The sequence below is a fragment of the Musca vetustissima genome, unplaced genomic scaffold (genome assembly GCF_032173495.1).
Source record: "Musca vetustissima isolate MV318-11 ecotype Yass unplaced genomic scaffold, APGP_CSIRO_Mvet_v1 utg5582, whole genome shotgun sequence".
Taxonomy (NCBI): Eukaryota; Metazoa; Arthropoda; class Insecta; order Diptera; family Muscidae; genus Musca; species Musca vetustissima.
In genome coordinates, this window is record NW_026880347.1 from 82,306 (window position 1) to 109,732 (window position 27,427).

The 27,427-nt window shown below is 34.2% G+C and overlaps 1 protein-coding gene across 1 annotated transcript in view; it reads right to left on the reverse strand.

The window, feature by feature from the left end:
- LOC133325922 (AMP deaminase 2) overlaps window positions 1–22,123 on the reverse strand; it is a 39,870-nt gene extending 17,747 nt beyond the window's left edge. Inside the window, exons 1-2 of the mRNA XM_061534621.1 lie at window positions 21,871–22,123; window positions 9,912–10,104 (exon numbers count right to left, since the gene is read on the reverse strand). Coding sequence (XP_061390605.1) covers window positions 9,912–10,104; window positions 21,871–22,123 — 446 coding nt within the window. The remainder of the gene's footprint in view (window positions 1–9,911; window positions 10,105–21,870) is intronic.
- Between the last annotated feature and the right edge of the window lie 5,304 nt (window positions 22,124–27,427).

Consider the following 27,427-nt stretch of genomic DNA (forward strand, 5'->3'; position numbering starts at 1 on the left):
AAATATCAACAAATTTATGATAAGTGGTTCTTCTCTATTTTGGCTTTTGCTTTAGTTGTTGTTATTTATTTATGGCGACACCAGATTTTATTGCTTGTTTATTATTTTGGCCATATTCGAAATTGTTGTTGACGTTGCCGTTGCGTTTCAGCAAATTTGAATTCGATCGCAAATTAACCCTACGGTCAATAACCGGGTACATTTGTACCTTTTTTTGAATAAAAATGCTGTAAAATGTTTAATAATGGAGATATTTGGATCAAATTTTGAGGAATCATTCTTGAGGTATTTTCACACATTATCGAAGAAAAAAATTATAAATATTTTCCATTTTTATAATTTTTACAATTTTTTAAAGTTATTACCTACGTAGATCAATAACCGTGGTACATTTGTACCCATCCAAAGATAGCTCTGTAACTCATTAAAAAATTGGACTATCGTGAGGTTTTTTGTTTTAATTAGTCTATGCGGATCTAGTCTAGATGTAGGAACTCAAAATGATATATACATTAAAATAATATATATTTAAATCCATGCTTAAATGATAATCTATCTAAAACAATCATAGTAAATTCGTTATAGCATTCGAACGGGTTAATCTTTTTTAGTTATTTTTTTATTGGGATCTCATTTAGGTGTTCCTCAAACCTTCTGCAAATTTTTGTGGCCCTAGACAACATGGGGCCATCAGGGCGACTCGTGGAAGTCTGAAACTACCCTGGTTTTCCTTTGGTATACAGAGACAAAAACAATGATTATTGTCCGTAATTATCCAATTATTCTTCATACTGGGCCTGAAACTTTTTCTATAATCGAATTAGTCTGATTTATTACAATCATAAATTGGCGTAAATATATAAACTATCATTAAATAACGTATTAAAGTATTAAATAGTGTTAAAAATGTGCCAATCGCAATCTTTAAACTCATAAAATGTGAATAATTGGCAATAATAATTGTTTTAGTCCATGTATACCAAAGGAAAACCAGGGTAGTTTCTGACTTCCACGAGTCGCCCTGATGGCCCCATGTTGTCTAGGGCTACAAAAATTTGCAGAAGGGTTGAGGAACACCTAAATGAGATCCCAATAAAAAATAACTAAAAAAGATTAACCCGTTCGAAAGCTATAACGAATTTACTATGATTGTTTTAGATAGATTATCATTTAAGCATGGATTTAAATATATATTATTTTAATGTATATATAATTTTGAGTTCCTACATCTAGACCAGATCCGCATAGACTAATTTAAAACAAAAAACCTCACGATAGTCCAATTTTTTAATGAGTTACAGAGCTATCTTTGGATGGGTACAAATGTACCACGGTTATTGATCTACGTATACTTTTTTGGTTATTGACCGTAGGGTTAATGTCACTTCGAAATAAATAAGGCGCGGCGCGTGTGCGATCTGTTTTTGTTGTTGTTTGTTTGGATTAGCTTTGCTTTTCCGATTGAAAAAGACAAATTCGTAGAACCTAAATTGTCTGAGCTAATATGTTTTTGTTTATGCATATTATTAAGAAATAAAATCGAAATCGATTAAAAAATTATTGCATCTATTTTCAGGTTGGGTGAATTTTATATTTAATTGTCTTTTTTCTCCTTATGAGATCGGATAAAGGAAAATAGTCGTTGGGCGCCATATTTACCATTGTTTTCACTGACACTAAATATAGCGGACATCCAGCTATATCGCTACCGATTTGACCTTTTCTTCAATATGATGATGATTCAATCTGTAAATTCAATTTATAAATCTGGCGCCCATCGACTTTTTTCCTTTGTCCGATCTAATAATAAGAAAAAATAATTTTTTTTTTGTCGTACGAAGAGAGGATTGCCCAAAAGTGACTTGTGACACGGTTTTTTTTTTTGCAGAATCAGTACTTTTTTCTTAAAATGAATACATTTTTAGTGATTTTCAGGCCAAACCTTCAGGCTTAAATTTTTAGAAGCATTTCCTTTGGGAATTTTCTTTTATTTTTCTACAGGTGTCGACATAACAGCGTTGTGGTGAGGATTTACGAAAGGGACTATCACTTCGGGAGGTCCAGGCCACACTCGGACGAACTGTGGAACTTGAAAACTACAGATTCGTGGTAGTGAATGATTTTATATACCTCGCCACTGCCAGAAGCAAAAACTTTGAAAATCCGGAGAAGAATAGTGTTGGCTAAGAGATGCTACTACCGCTACCTAGACCAAACTCACACTATATATTTCTGAAGCACGGGTACATGTGTAAGCAGATGTGGCAGCTCTTAGAGTGTTTGAGAGAAAAAATCTCCCAAATATCTATGGGTCGATCTACATCGACAGTGAATATCGCCGTCATAGTCAGACGTATCGAGCTGCAGCGATTACGCTGTCTAGGTCATGTTGTGAGAATGGATGAGGATGCCCCACTTCAAAAGGCATATAAAAGCGAGTCAACAGATGGATCATGCAGAAGGTTAAGGCTACGATTTCGATGGAAAGATCAAGTAGAAGACAACATTTCGGAACATAGCTGCACACTAGATCGAGCGCCTGGGCTAATGGAACAAATGTTCTGTCACAAACCTGCTAAGAAAGTATCACCTCAAGGTATCCAATCATCCTCAACGCCTGTAGCAATAAAGAGGATGAGATAGACGGACGAACAGCAACAGGATACGAAGAAACATTTGTTAACAAAAACTTTAGTCCGTTAGTAGTCCAGAGGAAGCTATTGACAAGTTTTCACAGAAACCTTCAGGGTCTTGTCCAGTAGTGGTCAAGAATGGAAATGGAAAGGCTACCACGCGGAAGACGAAAGTCACACCCAGTGGTAAATTCTCACAGCTATCTTTGAGCCCTACTGAGACGATTGCAGCGACAACTCGACGGATGGTACCGGATGACAAGAGAGTAGCCATCATCAAACAATCTGACCCAGGTGTAAGGGTGATTGAAAGTCCTTCAGGGTGTTGTCCAGTAGTAGTCAAGAAGGGAAATGGAAAGGCTACCACGGGGAAGACGAAAGTTAGACCTAGTGGAAAGTTCTCGCAGCTATCTTCAGAGTCTACTGAGACGATTGCAGCGACAACTCGGCGGATGGCACCAGATAACTAGAGAGTAGCCCTAATTGAAAGGCTGACCCAGATGTAAGGGTTAGTGAAAATCATTGGTAACAAATCGATCGTCATCTGAAGATCGTCAGCAACCGGCTACGAAGAAACCTTTGTTGACAAAAATAGCTTAACTTTCGTTCTAACATCTTCCGGTAGTAGCCAAGAGAGGGTCATTAGTCTTCACAGGAACCTTCACTAGAAGTCTTGTCCTCTAGAGGTAAGTATATCACGGTGAAAGTCATTGGTCACTAATCGATCGTCATCTGAAGATCGTCAGCAACCGGCTACGAAGAAACCTTTGTTAGCCAAGAGAGGGTGCTATTGACAAGTCTTCACAGAAACATTCAAGAACTGCTGTAGTAGTGGCCAATAAGGGAAATAGGAAGGCTACATTGGGCTGTCCAGTAGTGGTCAAGAAGGGAAATGGAAAGGCTACCACGGGGAAGACGAAAGACAGAGATAGTGGAAAGTCCTCACAGTCATCTTCGAGCCCTACTGAAACGACAACTCGACGGATGGCACCAGATGACGAAAGAGTAGCCATCATTGAAAAAGCTGACCCACATGTAGGGGTCATTTATTTCTATGAATAGGAAACATTTAAGGATGGCTGAAGGGACCTTTAAGGTCATTGCAGAATTAGATATATTTTTTCAAAGTGGGATATTAATGAACTCTTCTATAAGATTACCCATAGCACTACCTCTAGCTCTAATATTAGAAAACCTCTTGCTCTTCTATAGGAAGACCTCCAGCTCTTCTAGAAAAATACCTCCAGCTCTTCTATAAGAAGGCCCCAGCTCTTCTATAAGAAGACATCCTCCTCTTCTTTAAAAAGACCCCAAGACCTCCAGCTCTACTATAAGAAGACCTCCAGCTCTTCCCTAAGAAGACTTCCAGCTTTTATATAAGAAGTCCTCTTGATCTTCTACAGGAAGGTCTCTAGATCTTCCATAAGAATATGCGGGGTAATAGAGACGACGGAAACGTTTGAACAAATACTCTGTCGAAGCCAAATTTCCTTCTCTACGAGTCTTTAGGATGATCACAATGAACTATATATCTCCGAGTAGAGCGACAATCTCTTAGTAAATCCTCGTATATAACCAAACCATAGACCTTGTATAGCGGTACCCCCAATTTTCGGTATTTTGAGGATATTTATTTATTTCAATTGTCACTTGTTTTTTCGGTTAAAGTTTCAAGGTCTTGGCCCAATTTGTTGACCTGTATGTAGTTTGACTGCAGTGTACTATGACATAGGCCCCAAATAAAAATGCCGTTCGATTTCATCTATTTATATATGTAATTTTTTTTTCAATTTTCTCCAAAAATATAAAATGTATGTAGAATTTTTTCGAACCACTGTAAATCACAATTTCACACACTTTTGTCAGCACGTGGATTTTTTTATGTAACATTCGTTATAATTTGATTTGCGGAAGCTAAGGATTAGCGGGCATATTTGTTTAGCACACAAACACTTTGAAACTTCTCAAAAGTTTAGACGACCGACCGACCAACCGCCAAGGGAATTATTTTCCACCAAAACCAGTTTCAACCGCCCAACAAATTATTTATTATATCACACACATGTTATGCATAAATAATGACATCGATTAGAATTTTTTAATGGAAATTCTTTGCAAATTAGATTTATTAAATTCGAAAAAAAAACAGAAAATATAATTCCAAAACATGCAAAGCTACCAGAGAGGTAATCAATATTTATTTTTCAAATTTCTATTCTTTAGAAGTTTTTTTTTTAATTTCACTTGAGCATAAAGCAGAAGAAATATTTATGTTTAACACAACACAAACAACAAATTGACTGCGTTAATTGCGAAGAGAAAGAACAATTGTAACTAAAACTGGCAAAAATGAAATTGTATTGACAAACCCGCCTGGCCTGGTCAACAAATATGGGTACTGATGGCAGAATAACTAATTGTATTAGAATAAAGGTGTTTGGCACACAAAAACAACAACAAAAACTGAAGAAGAAACAAAAATGAAATGACACTTTACAACATTTTGCTTGAAATGGAAGGCGGTGTGAGCCTAAGCGATTTCTTTTGCCCATTCCCCACCCCCATAACAAACGCACATAAGTTGCCTGCCTATTGCCCATGCGATGCATGGGGGTAATGGTCAAATAACAACATCATGTGCAATCGCTAAAATGCTTGAATGAGGATAATACCAAAAAAAAACTAACGAAAAACACGTAATATTTCATTCAAGAGAACCGCCACCCCACCAAAAGAGAGGTTTTACCAAACAACACCACCACCACCATTCATAAAAAATATTGCTGTCACAAAATGACAACGATGATATTTATTTTTTATGGCAATACATTTTGTTAATCTTGAAGAAGAACAACAACAAATAAAATAAACTACAGGAAACTACAAATTATTGAAAGGTTAAAGAAATGTCGAAGGTATGGTAAAATATTTCTTAGGTGCCTTGTACAAAAGTGGACAAATAAATATATAAATCGAAATGTTTGAATAAAAAGAGATGTCCATGGTATCCCTTACCTACAAGGAGGAGGTCAGTAACATTTATATAGGGCTATATCAACGCATTGGCCCAAATACCCCATTTTTAATTTCAATAGTTTTTCTGATAGATAAAATACTTACAAACTAGCTTGTGACAGAACATTTGTTCCATAAGCCGAGCTTGTGCGCAGCTCTTTCAATTTAGAAGACCATGCTTGATGATGTTGGGTTCCATTTGATCTTTTCATCAAATTCGTTCTCTTCCCCTTCTACGTGAACCATCAGTTGGTTCGTTTTTATATGCCTTTTGAGCTGGGGCGTCCACACCCATTCTCATAACTTGACCTAGGCAACGTAGTCGCTGCAGCTCGATACATCTTACAATGGCGATGTCCGAAATTGATGTTACAATTTCCGGTTCATTCGACGCAGATCGGCCCATAGATCTCTCGGAGAAATTTTCTCTCAAACACTCCATGGGCTGCCTCACCTGCTTGCGCAAGAACTTATGGTTCTGATCCATACAACGGTTCTGATCCAATATTTATTTAAATACCCGAGTATATACCCACGTATTTTAAGTATTACAAAACTATCCGTTTTGAATAGTTTTGATAAAAGAATGGCGGAAATAGGGTGTAAGATGTTGTATTGGCGATTCAATATAATAAATACCCAAATAAATACCCGCAAATGGGTATTTGCCCATTTTATCCAATTACCGGGTATTTACCCACTACCCATCTCTAGGCGTGACTAATCCATTTTCATTTCCTACGAGGGTGGCATAGGGCAGTGGATAGTGTGCCATACTACAAACCGATGCGTCCCGGATTCGAAAACCAGCAGATGCCGGAAAATTATTTCTAAGTGGCTTTTAAATGTTTGTAAAAAGAGATTAACATCCCACTTCAGATGAAATGCAACCAAAGTCCCTTTCTTTTGTTTGGCAACGATGGATGGCAGCCCCTCAGGACAGCCCCATCATCTACTTAGTTGGAATAAAACTGATTCCAACTATCGAAAATTTGTGTGTGACTCTATTTTTGTAGGCCTATGCGTATCTGGGACTTGAAAGACCCAACAATTATTGTTGAGAGACGGGGTTAATGGACCTTACTTTTTACGAAAATCCAAATTTACGAAAATCACACCATTTTGCTTAACTCTAGTTTTGTAAAAACGATCAGGTTTTTTAATTTGTTTACAGAGATTGGTATTTTTACCCAAGTTATGGGAATATATTTTTTCTTGGAGGGTGTATCCGGTTACCCAATTATTTAACGCGGAAGATAGGGTACGGGCACCCGGTTCTACGGATCCGATTAATGGATATGATTTTAAAGCTTATAAAAATACCGTTCCATTGAGTGGTGATATGGGGTTATATCAAACCATTTGGTAGATAAGTCCAATGCCGGATTTTGGACACCTATTTTTTTTTTTTTTTTTTTTTTGAAAACTCTCTAAAATTCAAAGTCCATTATAGTCTTAGACCTATCCTGACTCACATAATAGACTACAATTTACCCTTTATAAAATGGTGCGATAAGTGTCTTTATCTGTTTTGAATCAAAAGATATGGTCCTTAGAGCCCTACAAAAACAAGGAAATATTTTGGCGTAGCCGGTATTGGAATCTGTCCATAGGAGAAAGTCTTAAATCCTTGCTGAACGTCGGCTACCCGTTAAAAATGTGAGATAAAAGGGTACTTGACACGTAAAAGTGCATAGCCAAAATTGTTACCCGTCCAAAAGAGAAAGTCTTAAATCCCGGCCAAAAAAGGCGAAATTGTTGCATTTTGGAATCTCATATCTCGGGAAGTATACACTTCCCCCGGAAAAATGTTATGTTGCTGTAATCAGGGAAAATGGTAAAAATGCAGCTTATTCTGAGAGGTGGCAATAAAAAAGGAATTTTTTTGAATTTTTGAAACATTGGAACCCCATATCTGGTGTACATTTCTCCCAAAAAGTGTCCTTGTAATCAGGAAAAAATTTTAAAAGGTAACCAAAAAGGGTAATTTTTGAATGGAAAGGTAGTCAACATTGGGTCATTTTTTGGAACTTTGGAACCTCATATCTCTGGGATGTATGGGAGCAAACAAAAGGCTACCAATGGTAAAAATTTCAAATGTTTCTGAGAGGTGGCCTTAAAGGAAATTTGTTCCAGATTTAGCCCCAAACATGGGAGACACTGGTCTCTTTAATCTATAAGGTTTTGTGGATCCCTATGGACACACTGGCACGACTGGGCTAACATCATCCGAAGAAAATACGACGTTACAATACTATGTTTTTAACCGAAGTGGCTTTAAGGGGACTCCCCCATTCTCGGGGTCAAAATTTTTTTGATTTAATTCGATTCTACGCTAATTCAAGAATGTCTCAAGCATCAAGTGTCGGCTAAAGGGCTTCTCAAACTTTAAACGCGTTTTTCTCTTTTGCGAATGGCGGGCACGATAACTCAAAAACTAATAACCTAATCGATTCCAAATTTTTACACGTTTCTCTGTGAGTGTATAGCTCTCGTATGAACTAGGATAAAGCCAATCGGTGAAGATCTTCCTTATTTTTTAACTTTCTCTTTGGTCAAAAATCGGCGATTTTCCAAAAATATTTTTTCAAATGTCCGCTATTTTGTTAATTTTAGAGCGAAGTCAATAATCCTAGTTCATACGAGAGCCAGACATGTACTTTTTCTAACACCGTTGGAATTGGAATCGGATTCCGATGTTCCAGTAAGGAGTTATCATGCCCGCCATTAAAAATAAGGACTTTTCTTTAATTAAAAAAACAACAACAAAGCAATAACAAAAATTTTTTGTAAATTATTTTTCTTCTCTTTTAAATCTTCAAATATATATGTGCAAAGTTACAAACCTTAACAAGCATTGGTATTGATTTACCAGCCCATTGAAAATTTTGAAAAATTAAAATCGAGAATGGGTGGGGTTCCCTTAATTGGGTATTTGGGGTCATCCCCATGTTTCTTTGGACCAAATCCTTTTCACACAATTTGGATACGAACAAATGTCCATCTGTCTGTCTGGCCGGTTGGTGCTCACGATAGCTCTCAAAGGGAGTACCCGATTTCATCCAAACTTTGAACGGACTATCCAATTTGCACAACCTAATATTATAACCATGACTGTATATTGTTGCAAAATGGGACTTATCGGCCCACTCCATGTAGTACATCCTCCACAAGGGGTCAACATTTTGAAAATTTCTCAATTAAATATCAAGTGAATAGAATGTCCTAAGGTGAGACCATGGTACCTCCCCCATAAAGTGTCAAATTTTTGAAAAATTTTTAGTCCAAACTTTGCAAATCTTTATATTTTTACAAACCATAGATTAAGTGCGAAGATGGAAACCATCGATCCAATCCTTTTTGTACCTCCTCCAAAGAGGCTCAAAAATGTATAAATTTTTAGTTTGAAGCGAATTAAAAACCCGATTTTACATTGATTGCACATCGTGCTATTTTAACAAACCCACATAAAATCCGAAGATGGGGTATACAGGGTGAGATGAAAAACTGCAACTAAATAACACATACCATATATAAAGCGAATAATACGACGAGGTAATATATCTATCGGCAGCACCGACGGATTTTCTAATTGTGTAGATGTCAGGTGTGTGGTAAATGTTTATCCCTTTCTAAGTAAGGCTGTTTCCAAACAAAGTGATTCTATATTAGCATTACGAAGTGACTACAACTTGGGGTTCCGACTTGTTTACAGAAAAATGTCTATGAAAGTCCATGTTTATACATAACTCCTAAAATAAGTCACCCGTCATTTTCGGAATGTTCATGGTCCGAGCCTAATTCTACAACCTGAGTGTTTATATCCTTCACCACATTATGGTACAGTGTATTATGTCTTTGTGCATATGTTTGTAACAGGCCAAAGGAAATGAGATAGGCACATGGTTCCTTTTGAGAATATGCAAAGAATCGCTTTTTAAGTCGATTTGTACATACCAGCCCGTCCGTCTGTCTATGTTAAATTGTAAACAAAGTACATGTCGAATTTTTGATTCGAATTGGATGAAATGTAGCACAGCTCTTTTATTTGGCCCAGGGTTAATTTTCGTGAAAATCGGTTCAGATGTAGATATAGCTCCCATATATATTTTCGTCCGATTTTCGGTAAATGGTGCAGCTACTGAATTAGATCTAGAACGATGTGTGTATACAAATTTCCTTTCGACCTAACTTAACGACATTTTTCTTGTTTTTCGATATCCTACCAAATTATTGGTCCATTTTAGAATATTTTCTACTTACCGCACATTTAGCTGCCTTTGTATTTGTAATTTCTTTTCGATCTGCTCAATGGGAAATTGTGGAACTTCATAGGGTGCGGAAATTTCATTTGGCAAGACATCGTCGACAGTGGCCTCATCAAGGGCGCCGGGTGTTTTGGGTTGTTGTAGCTGACCAGCAGCAACAGCGGCGCCAGCCAAAGGAGAATCGCTTCCTGCAAAAAATAAAAGTAGACAAAATTAACAATACTGATGTGATAGATTTCGTATATAATTTATTGAATGTATACTTTTCGCCTCTTCTTCATATGAATGAAAACTCTGATAGAGCCTATCAAAAGTTGGTGTATTATTTTGGAATAAATCAGAGCTATTGAAATTCATGTTTTTTGAATCAAAACTACCGATTTTCTTCAGAAATTTTCTTTTCAATGAATTTGTAAATGTTTCCTCGGACAGCTTCTCAAGATGACTACCGCAGATTTTGCACTGCTGCTCTTGCTGCTGATGTTGCTCTATGAAGAGGTCTATGTTGCTGTTGTTGTTGTCATTATGATTGTTGTAAATTATTGTTGATTTGTGTTTGCTGATAGCCGTTTTTTTCTTTCTTTTTATTTTGCCGGCTGATGAAACATATCTATCTACATACATAGTGCAGTTTGATTTGTAGCGACGTACACATGTATGTTTGTAATCAAATTATGGTCTTTATAGCAATCAAAATAAAATAAAATTAATCGCTCTGGCCCACAACTAACCAAAGCTTGGCGATGTGAACCACATTCACAAATCATGATCACAATAAATATTTTCGCTACGGATCAGCAAAAATTAGTTTATTATCAGCTAAAAATATACAATTGTGTGTGTGTCAGATTGTTTGTATGTCTAAATGTGTTTACATATTTGCGTTGAGTTTGTTTGCCTATTTGCTTGGGTCAATTAATTTCGTCTGACATGAGAGTGGCAACAAAACCTGGTGCTGTTGCTGCTGCTGCAGCAGCAGGGCGAGAGATAAGTTCGTTCTATGGGTGGTATATATTTGGTGTCGTGAGCGTGATAATGGGTAATGGCTGGTGGGTAAATATCGTTTATTGTGTTTTATTTTGGTTATTATTGCTGATGTAAATGCAAATTTGTCATTATCTGTTATATGTATGTTTTATTATTATATTTATATTATGACAGTAAATATTAATAAATATATAAATGGTATTTATCGATAGTTTTTTTATTGGTAATTTTTGTTTTTATCAACATTTTGTGATCTCTTATCTCAAAAAAATTGAATTGGTATCAAAGTTTGTGTGGTATTTTTCCGTCCCGATAGGCCTATGGTGCTCTATTTTTAGAATACTCAAAACACACCTTTTCCAAAGACCAGTTGGTCTACAAGCGCTATAATTTTTTTTAAATATATTTGAAGTGTAGTTTTTTAACACTGGATTTACAGATGTTGAGTGTATACCTACTTGAGCCAATTTGACTCGTAGCAGAAAATTTAAGTTTTTTGTGAAGTAAACTATTCTAAATCGAATTAAAAGCAGTAAGGAAAATTCAAAAGTCAGACGTGGCCGAATATATGATACCCTTCACCACTTTTATGTACCCAAGATAGCATCTTAGGGGGACCATTGAAATGGAATCGGATGAAATTAACGGTATGGAGTACGTAGATATTTAGTTTAGTTCTACTAAATAAAAAACCTATATTATTCAGAAATTTATGAAAAATTTAATATCAATAACTTGTATGAAATCGAATATTTATGGTACTGTATATAAGAACAAAATATCGTGCAGGATCTATGGTACACCATTTACATAAAATTGTACTAAAGTATATATGTGAGGTAATTAAATTTTGAGCCTATTTCAACAAAATTGCACAGATACCAACTTGTAGTAACTTCAATACTCTATGCAAAATTTTGTCTGAATCGGACAAACATTGGCAGTATGGTGTTCCATATATATCTAAATTTGAACCGATTTCAACAAAACTTCGCATACATTAATTTGGACCTAAATTAGTACGCTGTGCAACATTTTGTCTCAATCGGACGGAAACATTGGCAGTATGGTGCTCCATTTACATAAAATCGGACGAAACTATATATGGGAGCTATATCTAAATCTAAGCCGATTCCAACAAGACTTCGCATGCATCAATCTGGACCTAATGCATTACTCTATTCAAAATGTTGTCTTAATCAGACAAATATAGGGAATTTGGTGCACCATTTACATAAAATCGGATGAAACTGTATATGGGAGCTATATCGAAATCTTATCCGATTTTCACGAAACTCACCACTCATCATTCTAGACTCAATTCAGTACTCTATGCCAAATTTCGTGCAAATTAGGGATCGTCCTTGACCAAATAAGTGACTTTGCCAAATTTCATCCAAATCGGAACATAAATGCGGACATGCATAAATCAACTCGGAGAGTGAGTGAGAAAGTCAATGCATTCTCTCAATAGGATCCATAAGCCTATCACGATTCCTTTTGCCTGTACCACAGTGTGGTGAAGAATATAAAAGAGATTCATTATCAGAAAATATAGAAAATGTTTTGGAATCTACATAGAGCCTAAAGACAGCAATGTCTGTCTGGCTCCAAATGCCTGCCAGACCCACGATAACAACAAAGCTTGGATTTACCGATTGCTATGTATATTTCTTCCAGTCTCCTCCTTTTGGTACCTCCACTAGAAATGGTCAAAATTTTGCTCCTGCGAAAGGATTTCTCTTTTGATCAAAACTTTGTATAACCTAATATTATTACTAACACTATATAGTGTTCGAAGGAATGAATTATTGGTCTAGTCCTTCTGGTGCCTTTCCGACAAGGGTCCATTTTTTTTAAATAATAATTTCAGTTAGCCTTTGAACAATACGAGGGTAGTTCGGAAACTTCTTAGCCTAGCACAAAAAGCGCCGTATAAACAGAAAAAAAGTGAAGTGTTTTGAAAACTACCATCTCTGTTATGAACACATTTTAAATTTTGTTTCGATCTGTCAACTCCTTCATATAGAAACATGTGTTCAAAAAAGACGCTCCGCAATTATTTTACAATGGAAAAATTGGAAATGCTTGCAGTTATTGAATATTTACATAAAAAGGTTTATCGGGACAAGAAATCCATAACGAGTCACTGGGAGCTAAATCAAGGGATGGAATGGTTAAAAATCTTTGGAGATTATATTGAAAAATAAAAATATTTTTGAAAAACTAACTATTCGCTTTCATTGATAGGCTAAGAAGTTTACGAACGGCACTAGTATGCACATTTTTTGAAGAATAATTTTTTCAAGGACCTCAGCTTAAGAAGTTTATTTTTTTCAAGAAAAAAAAAATCCTTAATTTCCTGCCAATATATTATTCAACTATAATGTTTGATAATATTTATTTGTCAAAAACAATTTGTTAGCCGCCATGGTGACGCCTTTAAATCTACAATGGACGCAGCAAAAAATAGAATGCCAAATATATATTCGAGAATATATTATTTGTAATATAACATCATAATAATCACTAGTAGCCTTATTATGTTAGCTAAACTAACCTCTTGTGTGTGTGTGTGTTTTTTTTCAGATTACAACATTTTATTTTGTTTTTAAACAAAGCGTGAACAAGCCACTAAAACTGAAATGTACACACACACACACACTCGCGAACAATGCCAAAACAAAATTACAAAGCCAAGTGTTTGCCATTGTGGCCAAAATCAAAGGCATTTTGCGGTAGCGTCGTCCTTGACCATTGAAAAAAATTTTTGTTAACTTGTTATGCGTTTAAGCAGCTGAATTAACAATAACAACAATGAAGAACAAATAACAAATTCTGCAATATGTTGTAATTCTTTGGTATTGTGTTGAATTTTTACACACAATACGCACGTGTGGGGAACAAAAAGGGAAATAGGTCATAGCAACTTGAGGCTTTAAAAATATACTTTTTGAGGCGAATTTGGCCTCAACTGTGTAGATCCTTCTGTCCTGGAGGTGCGGATTTTTTTTTTAAATAATTTTTCCAACGGCCATTTAACCTAGAAGCATATATTTTTAAAGAATATTTTTGAAGGACCCTCGGAGCCAGAGATGGCCTGTCAAAAACAGTGACGTAAATGACATACATTTCCGACGTATAATACATACATCAGAATCGTCGGAAACCTACCTAAATCCATTAGGTTTTTGACAAAATAGCTATTTCCATTAATCAATTTGGGGATTACGCATGCTTTACTCAAATCGATATAAAATTTCAAAATTTTCTTCTCAAAAAAATTTAGAAATTTTTATCAGTTCTAGTAAGGAATAGTCAGATATATGTAAACATAATATATATTCTTGAAAATAACTGTATATGTTGATAATATATAAATGACGTTTACTACGTTTATTACATTTTATACAGGTATATGACGTTTTCGACGTTTACACCTTTTTGACAGTCGAAAACCTAAAAATTCGTCACACGGACCATCCCTGCTCGGAGCAAGAAGCGCGGATTTGAAAATAATATTTTTCAAGAGAGTTTTTGACCAAGAAACGCGGATTTTAAAGAATGAATATTTTTGAAGGAACTTTTGAGCAAGAATCGTGGATTTTTAAAAAAGTATCCTCGATATTTTTAAAGAATATATTTGAAGAAATCTCTAAGCAAGAATGGATATTTTTGAAGGAACTTTTCAGCAAGAATCGTGGATTTTTAAAGAAAATTTTTCAAGTATCACCGATGTTTTTAACGAATATATTTGAAGGAATCTCTAAGCAAGAAGCGCGAATTTTTTAAATAAAAATTTTTCTAATGGCCGGCTGACCTAGAGGCTTGGATTTGTAAAGAATATTTTTGACCCACGGGATAAGATCAGATTTTTTTAAAGTATATTAAAGGACCTCCGGATTTTTTTAAAGAATATGTTTGACTCCCGGAGCAAGAAGTACAGATTTTTAAAGAATATTTTTGATGGACCCCGGGAAAAGTAGAACAGATTTTTTAAAGTGTATTATTGAAGGACATGCGGATTCTTTACATAAATTTTTTGAATAAACTTGTGAGCAAGAAACGCGGATTTTTTAAATAATATTTTTGAAGGATTCCAGAGCTAGAAGCACGTAATATTTAAATAAGATTTTTTCAAGATATCTTTTTTGAATTTTTTATACCCTTCACCACACTGTGGTTTGTAACAGGCAAAAGGAAACGAGTCGATTTATGCATGTCCGTCCGTCTGTTGATGTTAAATTGTAAACAAAGTACAGTTCGTATTTTTCATTCGATTTGGATTATTTGGCCCAAGGACAAACCCCATTGAAATTGGAAAAAATCGGATCAGATTTAGATGTAGTTCCCATATATAATTTCGCCCAATTTAGGTAAATGGTGCACCGAGGCCATCAAATATATTTCGATATGCAAGATTTTCGGCATAGCGTACTGAATTGAGTCTACAACGATGTGTGCTAAGTTTCGTGAAAATCGGTTTAGATTTAGATATAGCTTCCATATAGATACTCGTCCGATTTAAGGTAAATGGTGCACCAAAGTCCCTATATATATTTCGATATGCACGAAATTTGGTGTAGCGTACTGAATTGAATCTATAATGATGTGTGCTAAGTTTCGTGAAAATCGGTTCAGATTTAGATATAGCTCCCATATATATATATATATATATATATTTTTTTTTTTCGTCCGATTTTATGTAAATGGTGCGCCAAAGTCCCCAAATATCTTTAGATATGCGCGATATTTGACACAGTGTATTGAATTAGGTCTGGAATGATATGTGTCAAGTTTCGTGAAAATTGGTTCAGATTTAGATATACCTCGCTCCCATATACATTTTTATCCGATTTAATGTAAATGGTGCGGCAAAGTCTACAAACATCTTTCGATATGCACGAAATTTGGTGTTGCGCACTAAACTAAGTCTAGAATGATGTATGTTAAGTTTCGTGAATATCGGTTCAGATTTAGATATATCTCCCGTATATATTTTCCGATTTAAGGTAAATGGTGCGCCAAAGTCCCTATATATCTTTCGATATGAACCAAATGTGACACAGCATATTGATTTAACTTTGGAAAGATGTATGTCAAGTTTCGTGAAAATCAGTTCAGATTTATATATAGCTTCGATATATATTTTCGTCCGATTTTATATAAATGGTACGCCAACGTCCCTAAATATCTGTATATGTGGTGTGTGCTATGTCTCGTGAAAATCAGTTCAGATTTAGATATAGCTTCCATATATATATTTTGGTCCGATTTAATTGAAATGGTGCACCAAAGTTCTTATATATATATTTCGTTCAATTTTATGTCAGTGTTCTTTCGAAAAGGCGACGTCTGTTAGGAGAATATATAGAATATACCCAAAGTGGTGAAGGGTATCACATAGTCGGCCCAGTCCGACTTTACTACTTTCCTTACTGGTTTTCTTTTAAGAATTTTTTTAAGAATTAGTAAAATATTTTTTTAGGAATTCGTAAAGGCGAGTATTTTTTAAGGACTTTCGGAGCTAGAAGGACGTATTATTTATTGAAAAATATTCTTAAAAAAATAAAAGTAATTTAAATTAGTTAATCTACAATATAAATAACCTAATTAATACCAAGAGATGAGACAAAGCTCATTTAACTGATATAAGAAAATAAAAAACTACAAGAAATCGTGGCCAAATATTTATCTAAGAATTTATCATTATTTGTTCGGTTGCATGACCGCGACCGCATACCAGAAAGACAATTTGCTTACAAAATTTACATCACAATTCCCCAGGAAATTGATGGGCAAAAGCTAAGCGTCATTAAGCGAGAAAAAAAGAAAACAAAAGAAAGGAAAATTTTGGCAAACAAGAATGACGTCTATATAGAAATTTGAAATCCCGCAAATAAAACAAAGGCTGGCGCTGTTACGTTTCATAGAAATTAAAAATAAAATTTGTTTAAGGTATTTAGAAGAGGGAAATTTCTGGGAAGAGGCAGACGTCAAAAACAATTTTTTTATTGAAAAATAATATGCTGTAGACGATTTTTGTGGTTTTGTGGTTTGGTTTTTGTTCATAAATTCTATGAACAAATTCATATATTTTACGAACAACAATAATAAAAATTCAAACATATTACACCTGGCGCTGTTAGATTCATAGAAATAAAAAATAAAATTAGTTTAGGGTGTTAGAGGGGAAAATTCGTGGAAAGAGGAGAGTATTGAAAAATAATATGCGATATATAATTTGTGTGATTTTGTCCATAAATTCTATGAACAAATTCATATATTTTAAAAACAATAATGTGAATTCGAACCTATTAAACCTATTCGAGGATTTTAGGACAAAAACCACCATCCCACCCTCTAAATTTATAAATGCAAATGTTAATATAAATAACAATATATAATTTTTCGCTTTTATTAAACACTGCCAAACGATCAATCATAAGATATGTCTCAATTAAATATTTTAAGGTCCACAATCGGTGGTAAATTGGATATATTTGTTGACTCTTGAAAATTAAAGATTGTGTGTGCCCGGCAATAAGTGTTAATTGCCTTCATAATAAATAAACACCGTGATTGTTATTGATTAGCACCAAAAAAAGTAGTTATTCTCTTCCTCTTAGGGATGTTATCATAAATAAATAAAATATTAACTGATAACAAAAAACAGTTATAAATAAATTGGACGCTGTTTTTATATACGAAAATAATAAATCTCATTTTCTAAAAGATTAGAAATGTTGGAGATAACAGAAATGAACATAAAAATGTGAAAGAGGCGTACACAAATCTAGGATAGATTTTTGTTTGAAAAAAAATCTTTGAAAAATTCACGTTTTTTGATCGGAGGGTTGATGAAAAATTATCCTTTACAAAATCTTCTCTTTTTAGCAAAAGACACTTGAAAACAAATATTCCTTAAAGCGTGGATTGGTCCCATTTTCGGACTGGATCTTGATTTGGAAGATATATTACGATGAACAAAGTTTGAATAAAATTGGTTACACCATTCAAGAATTACAGTGCCACCAGACCGCAAGACAGTCAAACGGACAGACATTTCTAAATGGACTCCAAATTGCCTGAAACCAAGAAAACGGAAAGTGTAAGACCCTCAGCCATAAAACGGAGGTTTTAAAAATCAACACCACTGAGTCGGATGCTGAATGATTTGAATAACCTCAAATTTTTTTAAATGCCAGCCGTCCAAAAAGCGTGGATTAAAAAATCACCGACCTCCCTAGGACTTAAAAAAATTACAAACTATCTGACATTGAAGCACAGATTTTTTAAAGAAGATTTTTTCACAAATTCTCTGACTTCGAGTCATGGATTTTTTAAATAAGATTTTTTTCCAATTACGTAGAAGCGAGGATTCTTTAAAGAAGATTTTGTTCACGGATCCAAGGACCTAGAAACGTTTTTAAAGAAGATTTCTCCTAAGGACATAGAAGTGTGGATTTTTAAAAGAATATTTTTTCCATGGCCAGAAAGTGTGAACTTTTTTAAAAATATATTTTCAAGGACCTCGAAATTTTTTAAAAAATATTTTTTCCAAAGATCTAGAACCGTGGATTTTAAAGTCGGTCTGGACCGACTATATGATACACTTCACCACTTTGGGTATATTGTACATATACACTTGCATGCCAATATTCGCTCGAAGGAACATACTCATGTCTATCTGCAACCTATGGTACATTTAATTTCATTCGGGCAGATTTACCATAGGTCAAATTTATGAAAACCGATTTATAGCAAAATTGAAACACGCTATTCGATACGCCGCACTGTTAAAATTTAATTTCAATCAGACACCCGTTCGAAATATACAGTATTGTTCGAAACCTAAGCAACCTAGTAAGTAATCATGGTCTTTTATTATCTTGTTAAATTGAATTATGAAAAGTACTTATTTTATTGACTATTGCACTATAAAGTCGACACTATACAGTCGACTCCGCTTTATTGAAACGGAAAAAAATTGGATTTTTGAACAGAAAATAATTTCAGTTATCCGAACTCATCATAAACGAAACATTTTTTACTTTTACGAATTTCAATAATCTCTAAATCATAGCGAATTTGTAAGTCTCGATTTTTAAGATAATAGACGATAGAAATTAAAACTGGTTAACATGTTCACTGCTTACGGGAATTTTATTATGAACTGTAAAACTTATGAACTTGTAACGAAATCCATCGTCTGCCTGTTGCAATCGTAAGACCTATCTTAAATACAACGTTTGATTTTAAGAACCTATAATATCGGCCGATTTTATGTCTTTTTAACAGCTGGCTAAGCTATAATACCCAATATGAGGTTGTAAATGAGTATAATACTTCCTTGCAAAACTTGTCACCAGACCTCTATCCCATTGAGAACCTTTTCAGCATTTTAATACGAAGGATTGGAACACGTCGCCTTAAAAACAGACAGGAACTAATGAACTGCTTAAAATCAGGGTAGGAAGCTATACCAACAACAATTCTAACAAAACTTATAGAATCAATGTCAAAAAGTTGTGCGGCAGTGATAAAAAAACGGGTATCATACGAAATATTGAAAGTTGCTTAGGTTTCGAACAGCTGCTTTGTGAGTTAATTTTGTTTTCATTTCTTTATTTTTTTCCAAAGAAATATAATTTAAATTTGTTGTTATTTTCAGATTATAGACATATAGTAGAGTAGCAAATAAAATATATATATTTTTTATAAATCAATTTAACGATATCATATAAGACCATGACTACGTACTAAGAAAAAGTTGCTTAGGTTTCGAACAATACTGTATATGGAAGCTATGGCTGCAATTTCCACCAATTTCAACAAAACGCAATACTCGACAAAAATCAATTTGATACGTTATGCAAAATTGTGTGTTACTTGGACAAACATAGGAGTTTGGTGAACCATTTATGTAAAATCGGACGAATATATATGTATATGCGGGAGCTATATAGGAATCTGAACCGATTTTCACGAAACTTACCACATATCATTCTAGACTCAATTCAGCACGCTATACTAAATTTCGTGCAAATCGAAAGATATATAGGGACTTTGGTGCACCATTTACATAAAATCGGACGAAAACATATATGGAAGCTATATCGAAATCGGAACCGATTTTCACGAAACTTAACACACCTCACTCTTGACTTCATTCAGTATGCCATACCAAATTTCGTGCTAATCCAAGGATATATAGGGACTTTGGTGCACCATTTACATAAAATCGGACGAAAATATACATGGGAGCTATATCTAAATTTGAACCGATTTTTACGAATCTTAACACTCATCGTTCTAGACTCATTTCAGTACGCTATACCACATTTCGTGCAAATCGAAACTATTTAGGGACTTTGGTGCACCATTTACATTAAATCGGATGAAAATATATTTGGGAGCTATATCTAAATCTGAACCGATTTTTCAGAAACTAACCACACATCTTTCTAAACTCAATTCAGTACGCTATACCAAATTTCAAATCGAAAGATATATAGGGACTTTGGTGCACCATTTACATAAAATCGAATGAAAATATACATGGGAGCTATACCTAAATTTTTAACCGATTTTTACGAATCTTAACACTCATCGTTCTGGACTCAATTCATTACGTTATACCAAATTTCGTGCAAATCGAAACTATTTAGGGACTTTGGTGCAACATTTACATTAAATCGGACGAAAATATATTTGGGAGCTATATCTAAATCTGAACCGATTTAACACACATCTTTCTAGACTTAATTCAGTACGCTATACAGAATTTCGTTCAAATCGAAAGATATATAGGGACTTTGGTGCACCATTTACATAAAATCGGACGAAAATATATATGGAAGCTATATCGAAATCTGAACCGATTTTCACGAAACTTAACGCACATTACTCTTGACTTCATTCAGTATGCCATACCAAATTTCGTGCAAATCGAAAGATATTTAGTGACTTTGGTGCACCATTTACATTAAATCGGACGAAAATATATATGGGAGCTATATCTAAATCTGGACCGATTTTCCCAATTTCAATAGGGTTTGTCCTTGGGCCAAATGAATGAGCTGTGCCAAATTTCATCCAAATCGAATAATAATTACGATCTGCACTTTGTTTACAATATAACCTGGACAGACAGACAGACGGACATGCATAAATCGACTTAAAAAGTGATTCTAAGCATATTCTCAAAAGGAACCATGCGCCTATCTTGTTTCCTTTTGCCTGTTACAAACATATGCACAAAGACATAATACCCTGTACCACAGTGTCGATTTTTTCAAGGACCTGAAATCATGGACTTTTTAGAGAATAATTTTCCAAGGAATTAAAAGCGTGATTTTTTTAAAAATATATTGAAAAAAACTGCAAGTGTGGATTTTTTAAAGAATAATTTTCCAAGGGCATGGAAGTGTGGATTTTTTTAAATATATTTTCAAAAACCTCGAAGTTTGGATTAAAAAAAGAGTTTTTCAAGGACCTAAAACAGTAGACTTTTTAAAGAATATTTTTCCAAGGACTTGAAGAGTGGATTCTTTAATGTATATTATTTCAAGGACATAGAAATGTGGATTTTTAAGGAGTACCAGGTCTTTGAATAAAGGTACCAGTTCCTTGACAAAAAGTTCTTTCAGAAATACCCCTGTAAAAAATATTCTTTAAAAATCCACGTGGATTTAAAAAAATATTTTTTAGGGACCTGAAATTGTGGATTTGTTTACATACTATTTTCTCAGGGACCTAAAATCGTGGACTTTTTAAAGAATATTTGTTTAAATTCACGCTTTTTTCCCCGGCCTGAAAACGTGGTCTTTTTAAATAATACTTTTTTCTTGGACCTGGAAGCGTTTTTTAAAGACCACTTAACCTACAAATACCATTCCCAATGACTTTCTACTATGGTATTTATTTCAAAAATTTAATCTTTTGACATTTTATAGAATACTAACCTCCATTCGGTTTACACACACACTTCGATAGCTTTTGATCGGAAAAGCATTTGCATACCAGCAGACAGGGTGTAGCACTACCACTGCGATTACCTGACGTAGGACTGCAGGCGGGAAAACCATTATCGTCGCTGCTGCTGATGTTCAAACGCAGTGGTGGGGTTTTTGGTGAACGTGGATTATAGGGATCCATTACTTGGATGTCCATTGATTCCATGGAATCGGTAGCAATTAAAACGCCACGCGAACTCATTTTTGTTAATGATTTTTCTATACCTCTTTTTTTGTTTGTTTTTGTTTGTTTTTTTATTTCTTGATTGATAAATACACAAATAATTTTTGTTGTTCTTCAAATGGTTTTTTATTATTATTTTTTGTTTTTCTTTTTCTTCTTCTGGGGCGTAAATCTATTTGTTAACTTTGTTTACTAATGCCAGTCAGTTGAGACTATTAGGAATTACACCAAAATTCAGGTGATATTATTAATGACACTCTCCGCCAATCAAACCAACGGAAGCAACCAATCTATTCTATTCAAGGATAATTTTTTATTACATTTCAATGTCCTGGGTATTTATTTGTCGTGCCTATGAGACTAATTGCAGAGAACTCCAAGTACACACACAAAAATAGTTCCTTGGAATACGTTTAGCCACCGCCCTACCTCCTTCTTTCAACAATAGCCGACCATTATCCTTGAATTTCTTATCGGGACAAATAATCATTTATTTTGGCTAACAAACAAACAGCAACAACAAAACCCCAAATTTTCTTTGTCTTTTTAATCGCAAATAGCAAAGAAAGAAGTCTGTCTAAATTGTCTTGCCAATTATATGAAGACCTATTAAAATTAAATACTTTGTATTTTTTCATATAATTTTATTTTTATACATATATGTATATTTAATGCATAATATATATGTATATATAGAGTATATATAATATACTTATATACAGATGTTTTCAATAAACATTTTTTTGAGAAATTTCGAAATTAACATCTCGGCGAACAATAAAAGTGCATCACACTCGAATCGGGCCAACGGGTCGGTCGCACGTCGTAATAAATAACATGTTTCAGAGTGACGTCATCATGGGAAAATCACAGCCAGAGGTGGCCAAACTTTTACAATCAAATGAAAAAAATATTAAAAAAAATCAATTTTTCGGAATAATATTTAAAGCCTTGTATAAAATGATTTTTGAATTATATTTATAGGCGAAAAGATATAAAAAAAATTTTTTAAATATACGTATAGGCGTGTATTTTATAGAAAAAATATTTTTGGTAAATGCGTGGATTTTTTAAAAATATATGTTTATACCCTTCACCACACTGTGGTGCAGGGTATTATGTCTTTGTGCATATGTTTCAGGAAACGAGATAGACACATGGTTCCTTTTGAGAATATGCATAGAATCACTTTTCAAGTCGACTTATGCATGTCCGTCCGACTGTCTGTCTGTCCTTGTTTAATTGTAAACAAAGTACAGGTCGCATTTATGATCCGAATTGGATGAAATTTGGCATAGGTCACTTATTCGGCCCAAGGACTAACCCTATTGAAATTGGAAAAAATCGGTTACGATTTAGATATAGCTCCCACATACATATTTGTTCCATTTAATGTAAACGGTCCCTATATATCTTTCAATTTGCACGAAATTTGGTACAGCCTAATGATTTAGGTCTAGAATGTGTTAAGTTTCCTGAAAATCGGTTCAGATTTTGATATAGCTCCCATATGTAGTTTCGTCCGATTTAAGGTAAATGGTGCACCAAAGTCCCTATATATCTTTCGATTTGCACGAAATTTAATACAGAGTACTGAATTAAGTCTGGAACGATATGTGCTAATTTCGTGAAAATCGGTACATATTTAGATATTGCTCCCATATATATTTTCGTCCGATTTTTGTAAATGGAGCACCAAGGTCCCTATATATTTGCACGAAATTTGGCATAGCGTACTTAATTAAGTCTGGAACTATCTGTGTTAAGTTTCGTGGAAATCGGTTCAGATTTAGATATAGCTCCCGTATATAGTTTCGTCCGATTTTTTGTGAATGATGCTCCAAACTCCCAATATTTGTCCGATTGGGACAAAATTTTGCACAGAGTACTGAATTAGGTCCAGAATGATGTCTGCGAAGTTTTGTTAAAATCGGTTCATATTTAGATATAGCTCCCATATATAGATCCATCCGATTTATTATTGTTTTTTTTTTTTTTTTTTTGAATGATGCACCAAACTCCCAATATTTGTCCGATTGAGCAAAATTTTGCATAGCGAATGCAGGAAAAAATTATGTGTGATAAGGTTTGTTGAAATCGGTTCAGATTTTGTTATAGGTCTTATATATATTTTCGTTCGATTTTATGTATATGGTACACCAAAGGTTCTATGTTTGTTCGATTTACACGAAATTTGGCAGAGGGTATTAAATTGAATATAGAGTGATAGCAAAAAACAAATGGAGTATGCAACGGTTACTCAATAAGGACCATTTTAATTTGGTTTAAATATCTATCTAGATAGCAATGGCCCTCCAACGATTCTATCTATCTACAGGATATTGTAGATAATAACATCTCTTGTATATACCCAAAGTGGTGAAGGTTATCATATAGTCGGCCCCGTCCGATTTTTGAATTTTCCTTACAGATTTTCACTTGCCAACTGTATATAAAAATCTTTACAACCCAGACAATGAATCATTTTAATTGATATGACCGACATATATACATATACAAAAATCTAAGTGTAAAAATAAATATCCACGATTTTGAAATTAGCTAAATCGAAAAAAACAAAACTGAATATGACGAAAATGAGTATCATGATAGTTCTAATTATGTGGGTAATTATGGTAACGTGTAAAAGATTTATGACAAAGTGTCAAAGAAAAAACAACAACAAATATCATAAAAACCCATTGACGTGGAAAGACCTGAAACGCATTCCCTATAAGTTTTGATTGCACATTTCCGTTAAAAATATTTGCTGCCACTCCTTGTTCAAATAAATCCAACTACGCCAATGACCATTTGAATAAAAATAGACTAAAAATTATTTGCAAAACTGCATATCATTCCAAGGAGGTTTCTATGCCACCATTGCGGTGTGGGAGTATTTGCTTTGGATGACACTATTTGTGTGGGGCAATTCGTTGTCGCCGTCTTTGTCGTTTTTCGAATGCTAATGTTTATTATAATTAGTGTGCAATTTATAAAAAGTAACATTTAAGTGCAAATGAAAAGCTAAATCATGTAGTTTTGAAATTTTTGGTTTGCTTTTTTTGAGAAGAAAAAAATTCTAAACAGAAATAAAATATAAATTTGAAGCGTTTCAAATTGTATTAAATTTTTTTTAAACAGAAACAAAAATCGTACGGGATGTTTAGAGATTCTAATGAAAAATTTATTTTTTTTTTCAAATTTCCATCTGTAACGAATTTGGTCCAATGAAAAATGGGGTTTAAAACCAATATTTCAATGAGGCACATTTTCGCTGTATCAAAGTGTATATACCCTTATTAGCTCTTATTATTTTATTATTGTTTATGCCGCGCATAAACAAAAAAAAAAGTTAACAGCCTGTTTTTGTAAAATTCTAAACGAACGAATTCGAGTGACTTACGACCAAACTCCATGGTTTTGAAAAATATGTCATTTATTTTTGTTTTGAATCAAAAAATATTTGTTTACATAAACAAAGGTTTGGTCGTAAGTCACTCGAATTCGTTCGTTTAGAATTTTACAAAAACAGGCTGTAAGTGTTTTGGAAACTTCCATCTCTGTTATGAACACATGTTAAATTCTGTTTCGATCTGGAAACTCCTTCATATAGAAACATGTGTTCAAAAAGACGCATCCACAATTTTTTTACAATGAAAGCACGCATTTCTAATTCATCCATTTTAAAAAATTGCCTCTTTGTTCTGAAAATGAGATGTACGTTTTATATTTAAGGCCCTTCTAAAATGTGGACCGATATAACAGATTTTCAATATGAAACATTCTAGAAATAGCAGCCGTCTATGTGTAAATTTTCAAGTTATACCTTAATTGTTGTGTGATTTTAACAAACTAGCCCATCCAGAATTTCATTCTCACCAATAATATTTGGTTGGGAAAAATGAAATCCATTATTTTTTCGGCAGATGGCTACTAAAATCGGAGAAATGCTCGAATTTAACGACATGTTAACAGTCGAACATCGCCCAGGTGCTAAAAAAAACAGGGCCATAAAACTGTTACCATTTACACAAAACTGGATTCAAAAAGAAGCTCGATGTTTGGGTGTCATACCAATTAACAGAAAAAAAATAGTTTGGATCGAATTTCCATCTGCGAATCATTGGCCAACAGGAATGAGATAGACTCATTTCGTAGACGGATGGGGACTGGAGATGATAAATGGATCACATACGATAACCCTATGCGAAAACGATCGTGGTCAAAGAGCGGTGAAGCACCTCAAAATGTGGCCAAACCAGGACTAACGGCCAGGAAGGTTCTGCTATGCATTTTTGTGGGACGGGAAGGGGATTATTTATTAAGAGTTTCTTTCATATGACCAAACCAAAGATAGCAATTCACCATAAACGGCCAGAATTGGCCAACAGGAGAGGTGTCGTGTTCCACCAGGACAACGCTAGGCCACACACATCTACAATGACTCGCCAGAAACTTCGTTGGGAATTTTTAATACATCCGCCATGCAGTCCGGACTTGACACCAAGCGAATTTCATCTTTTTCTTGCATTGCAAAAAATTTTTAATGATAAAAAATTGGTATCTAGGGAGGATTGTGAAAATCGACTACTAGAGTTTTTTTGCAAATAGAGCGCAGGACTTCTATGAGAGAGGCAATATGAAATTACCATTAAAATGGCAATAAATCATACCACAAAACGGTGCATATTTAACCAAAATCGGATATTCCTCGCAAAAGTCCTGGTAAAAATTTGAGGGTTTTGCATATCATTTTTTTAAACTATGTGTTCAGCACACTTGTTAATTTTGTAGTTCGGAACACCTCCTCGCTTTAAATCTAATCTTTTCACTTTTTCAGTTCGATTCAATAGATTGTATATCTTACATGTAACTGAAAAAATTTCCATTTATTTTATACTAGCATATGCCCGCTACTTCTTTAGAAATATTAAAGCATGTATTAACATATTTTTTTATTTTTACAGAAAACTACATGTGCCAGAAACACTAAGCAATCCACACATTAATATCGACCATAAATTAAATTTGAGTACCATTTAGTACCAAATTTCATGATTCGAGCTCTAAAGGTTCGCCCAACTCCAAATTTTAATAAATTTAGTTCCATTTAGCACATATTATTTCCATTTAACCATCCAACAAAACTTCCTGCGTACCCCGATCCTAAAGCCCCACAACGATACCAAATACAAATTTCAGGATTCCAACTCTATCACTTCACCCACAATTTAAATTGTACCAAATTTAGCACACAGTAGTACGAATTGCAAAACTTCCTACTTAAACCAAACCTACATCCCCAGAGTGATCCTAAAT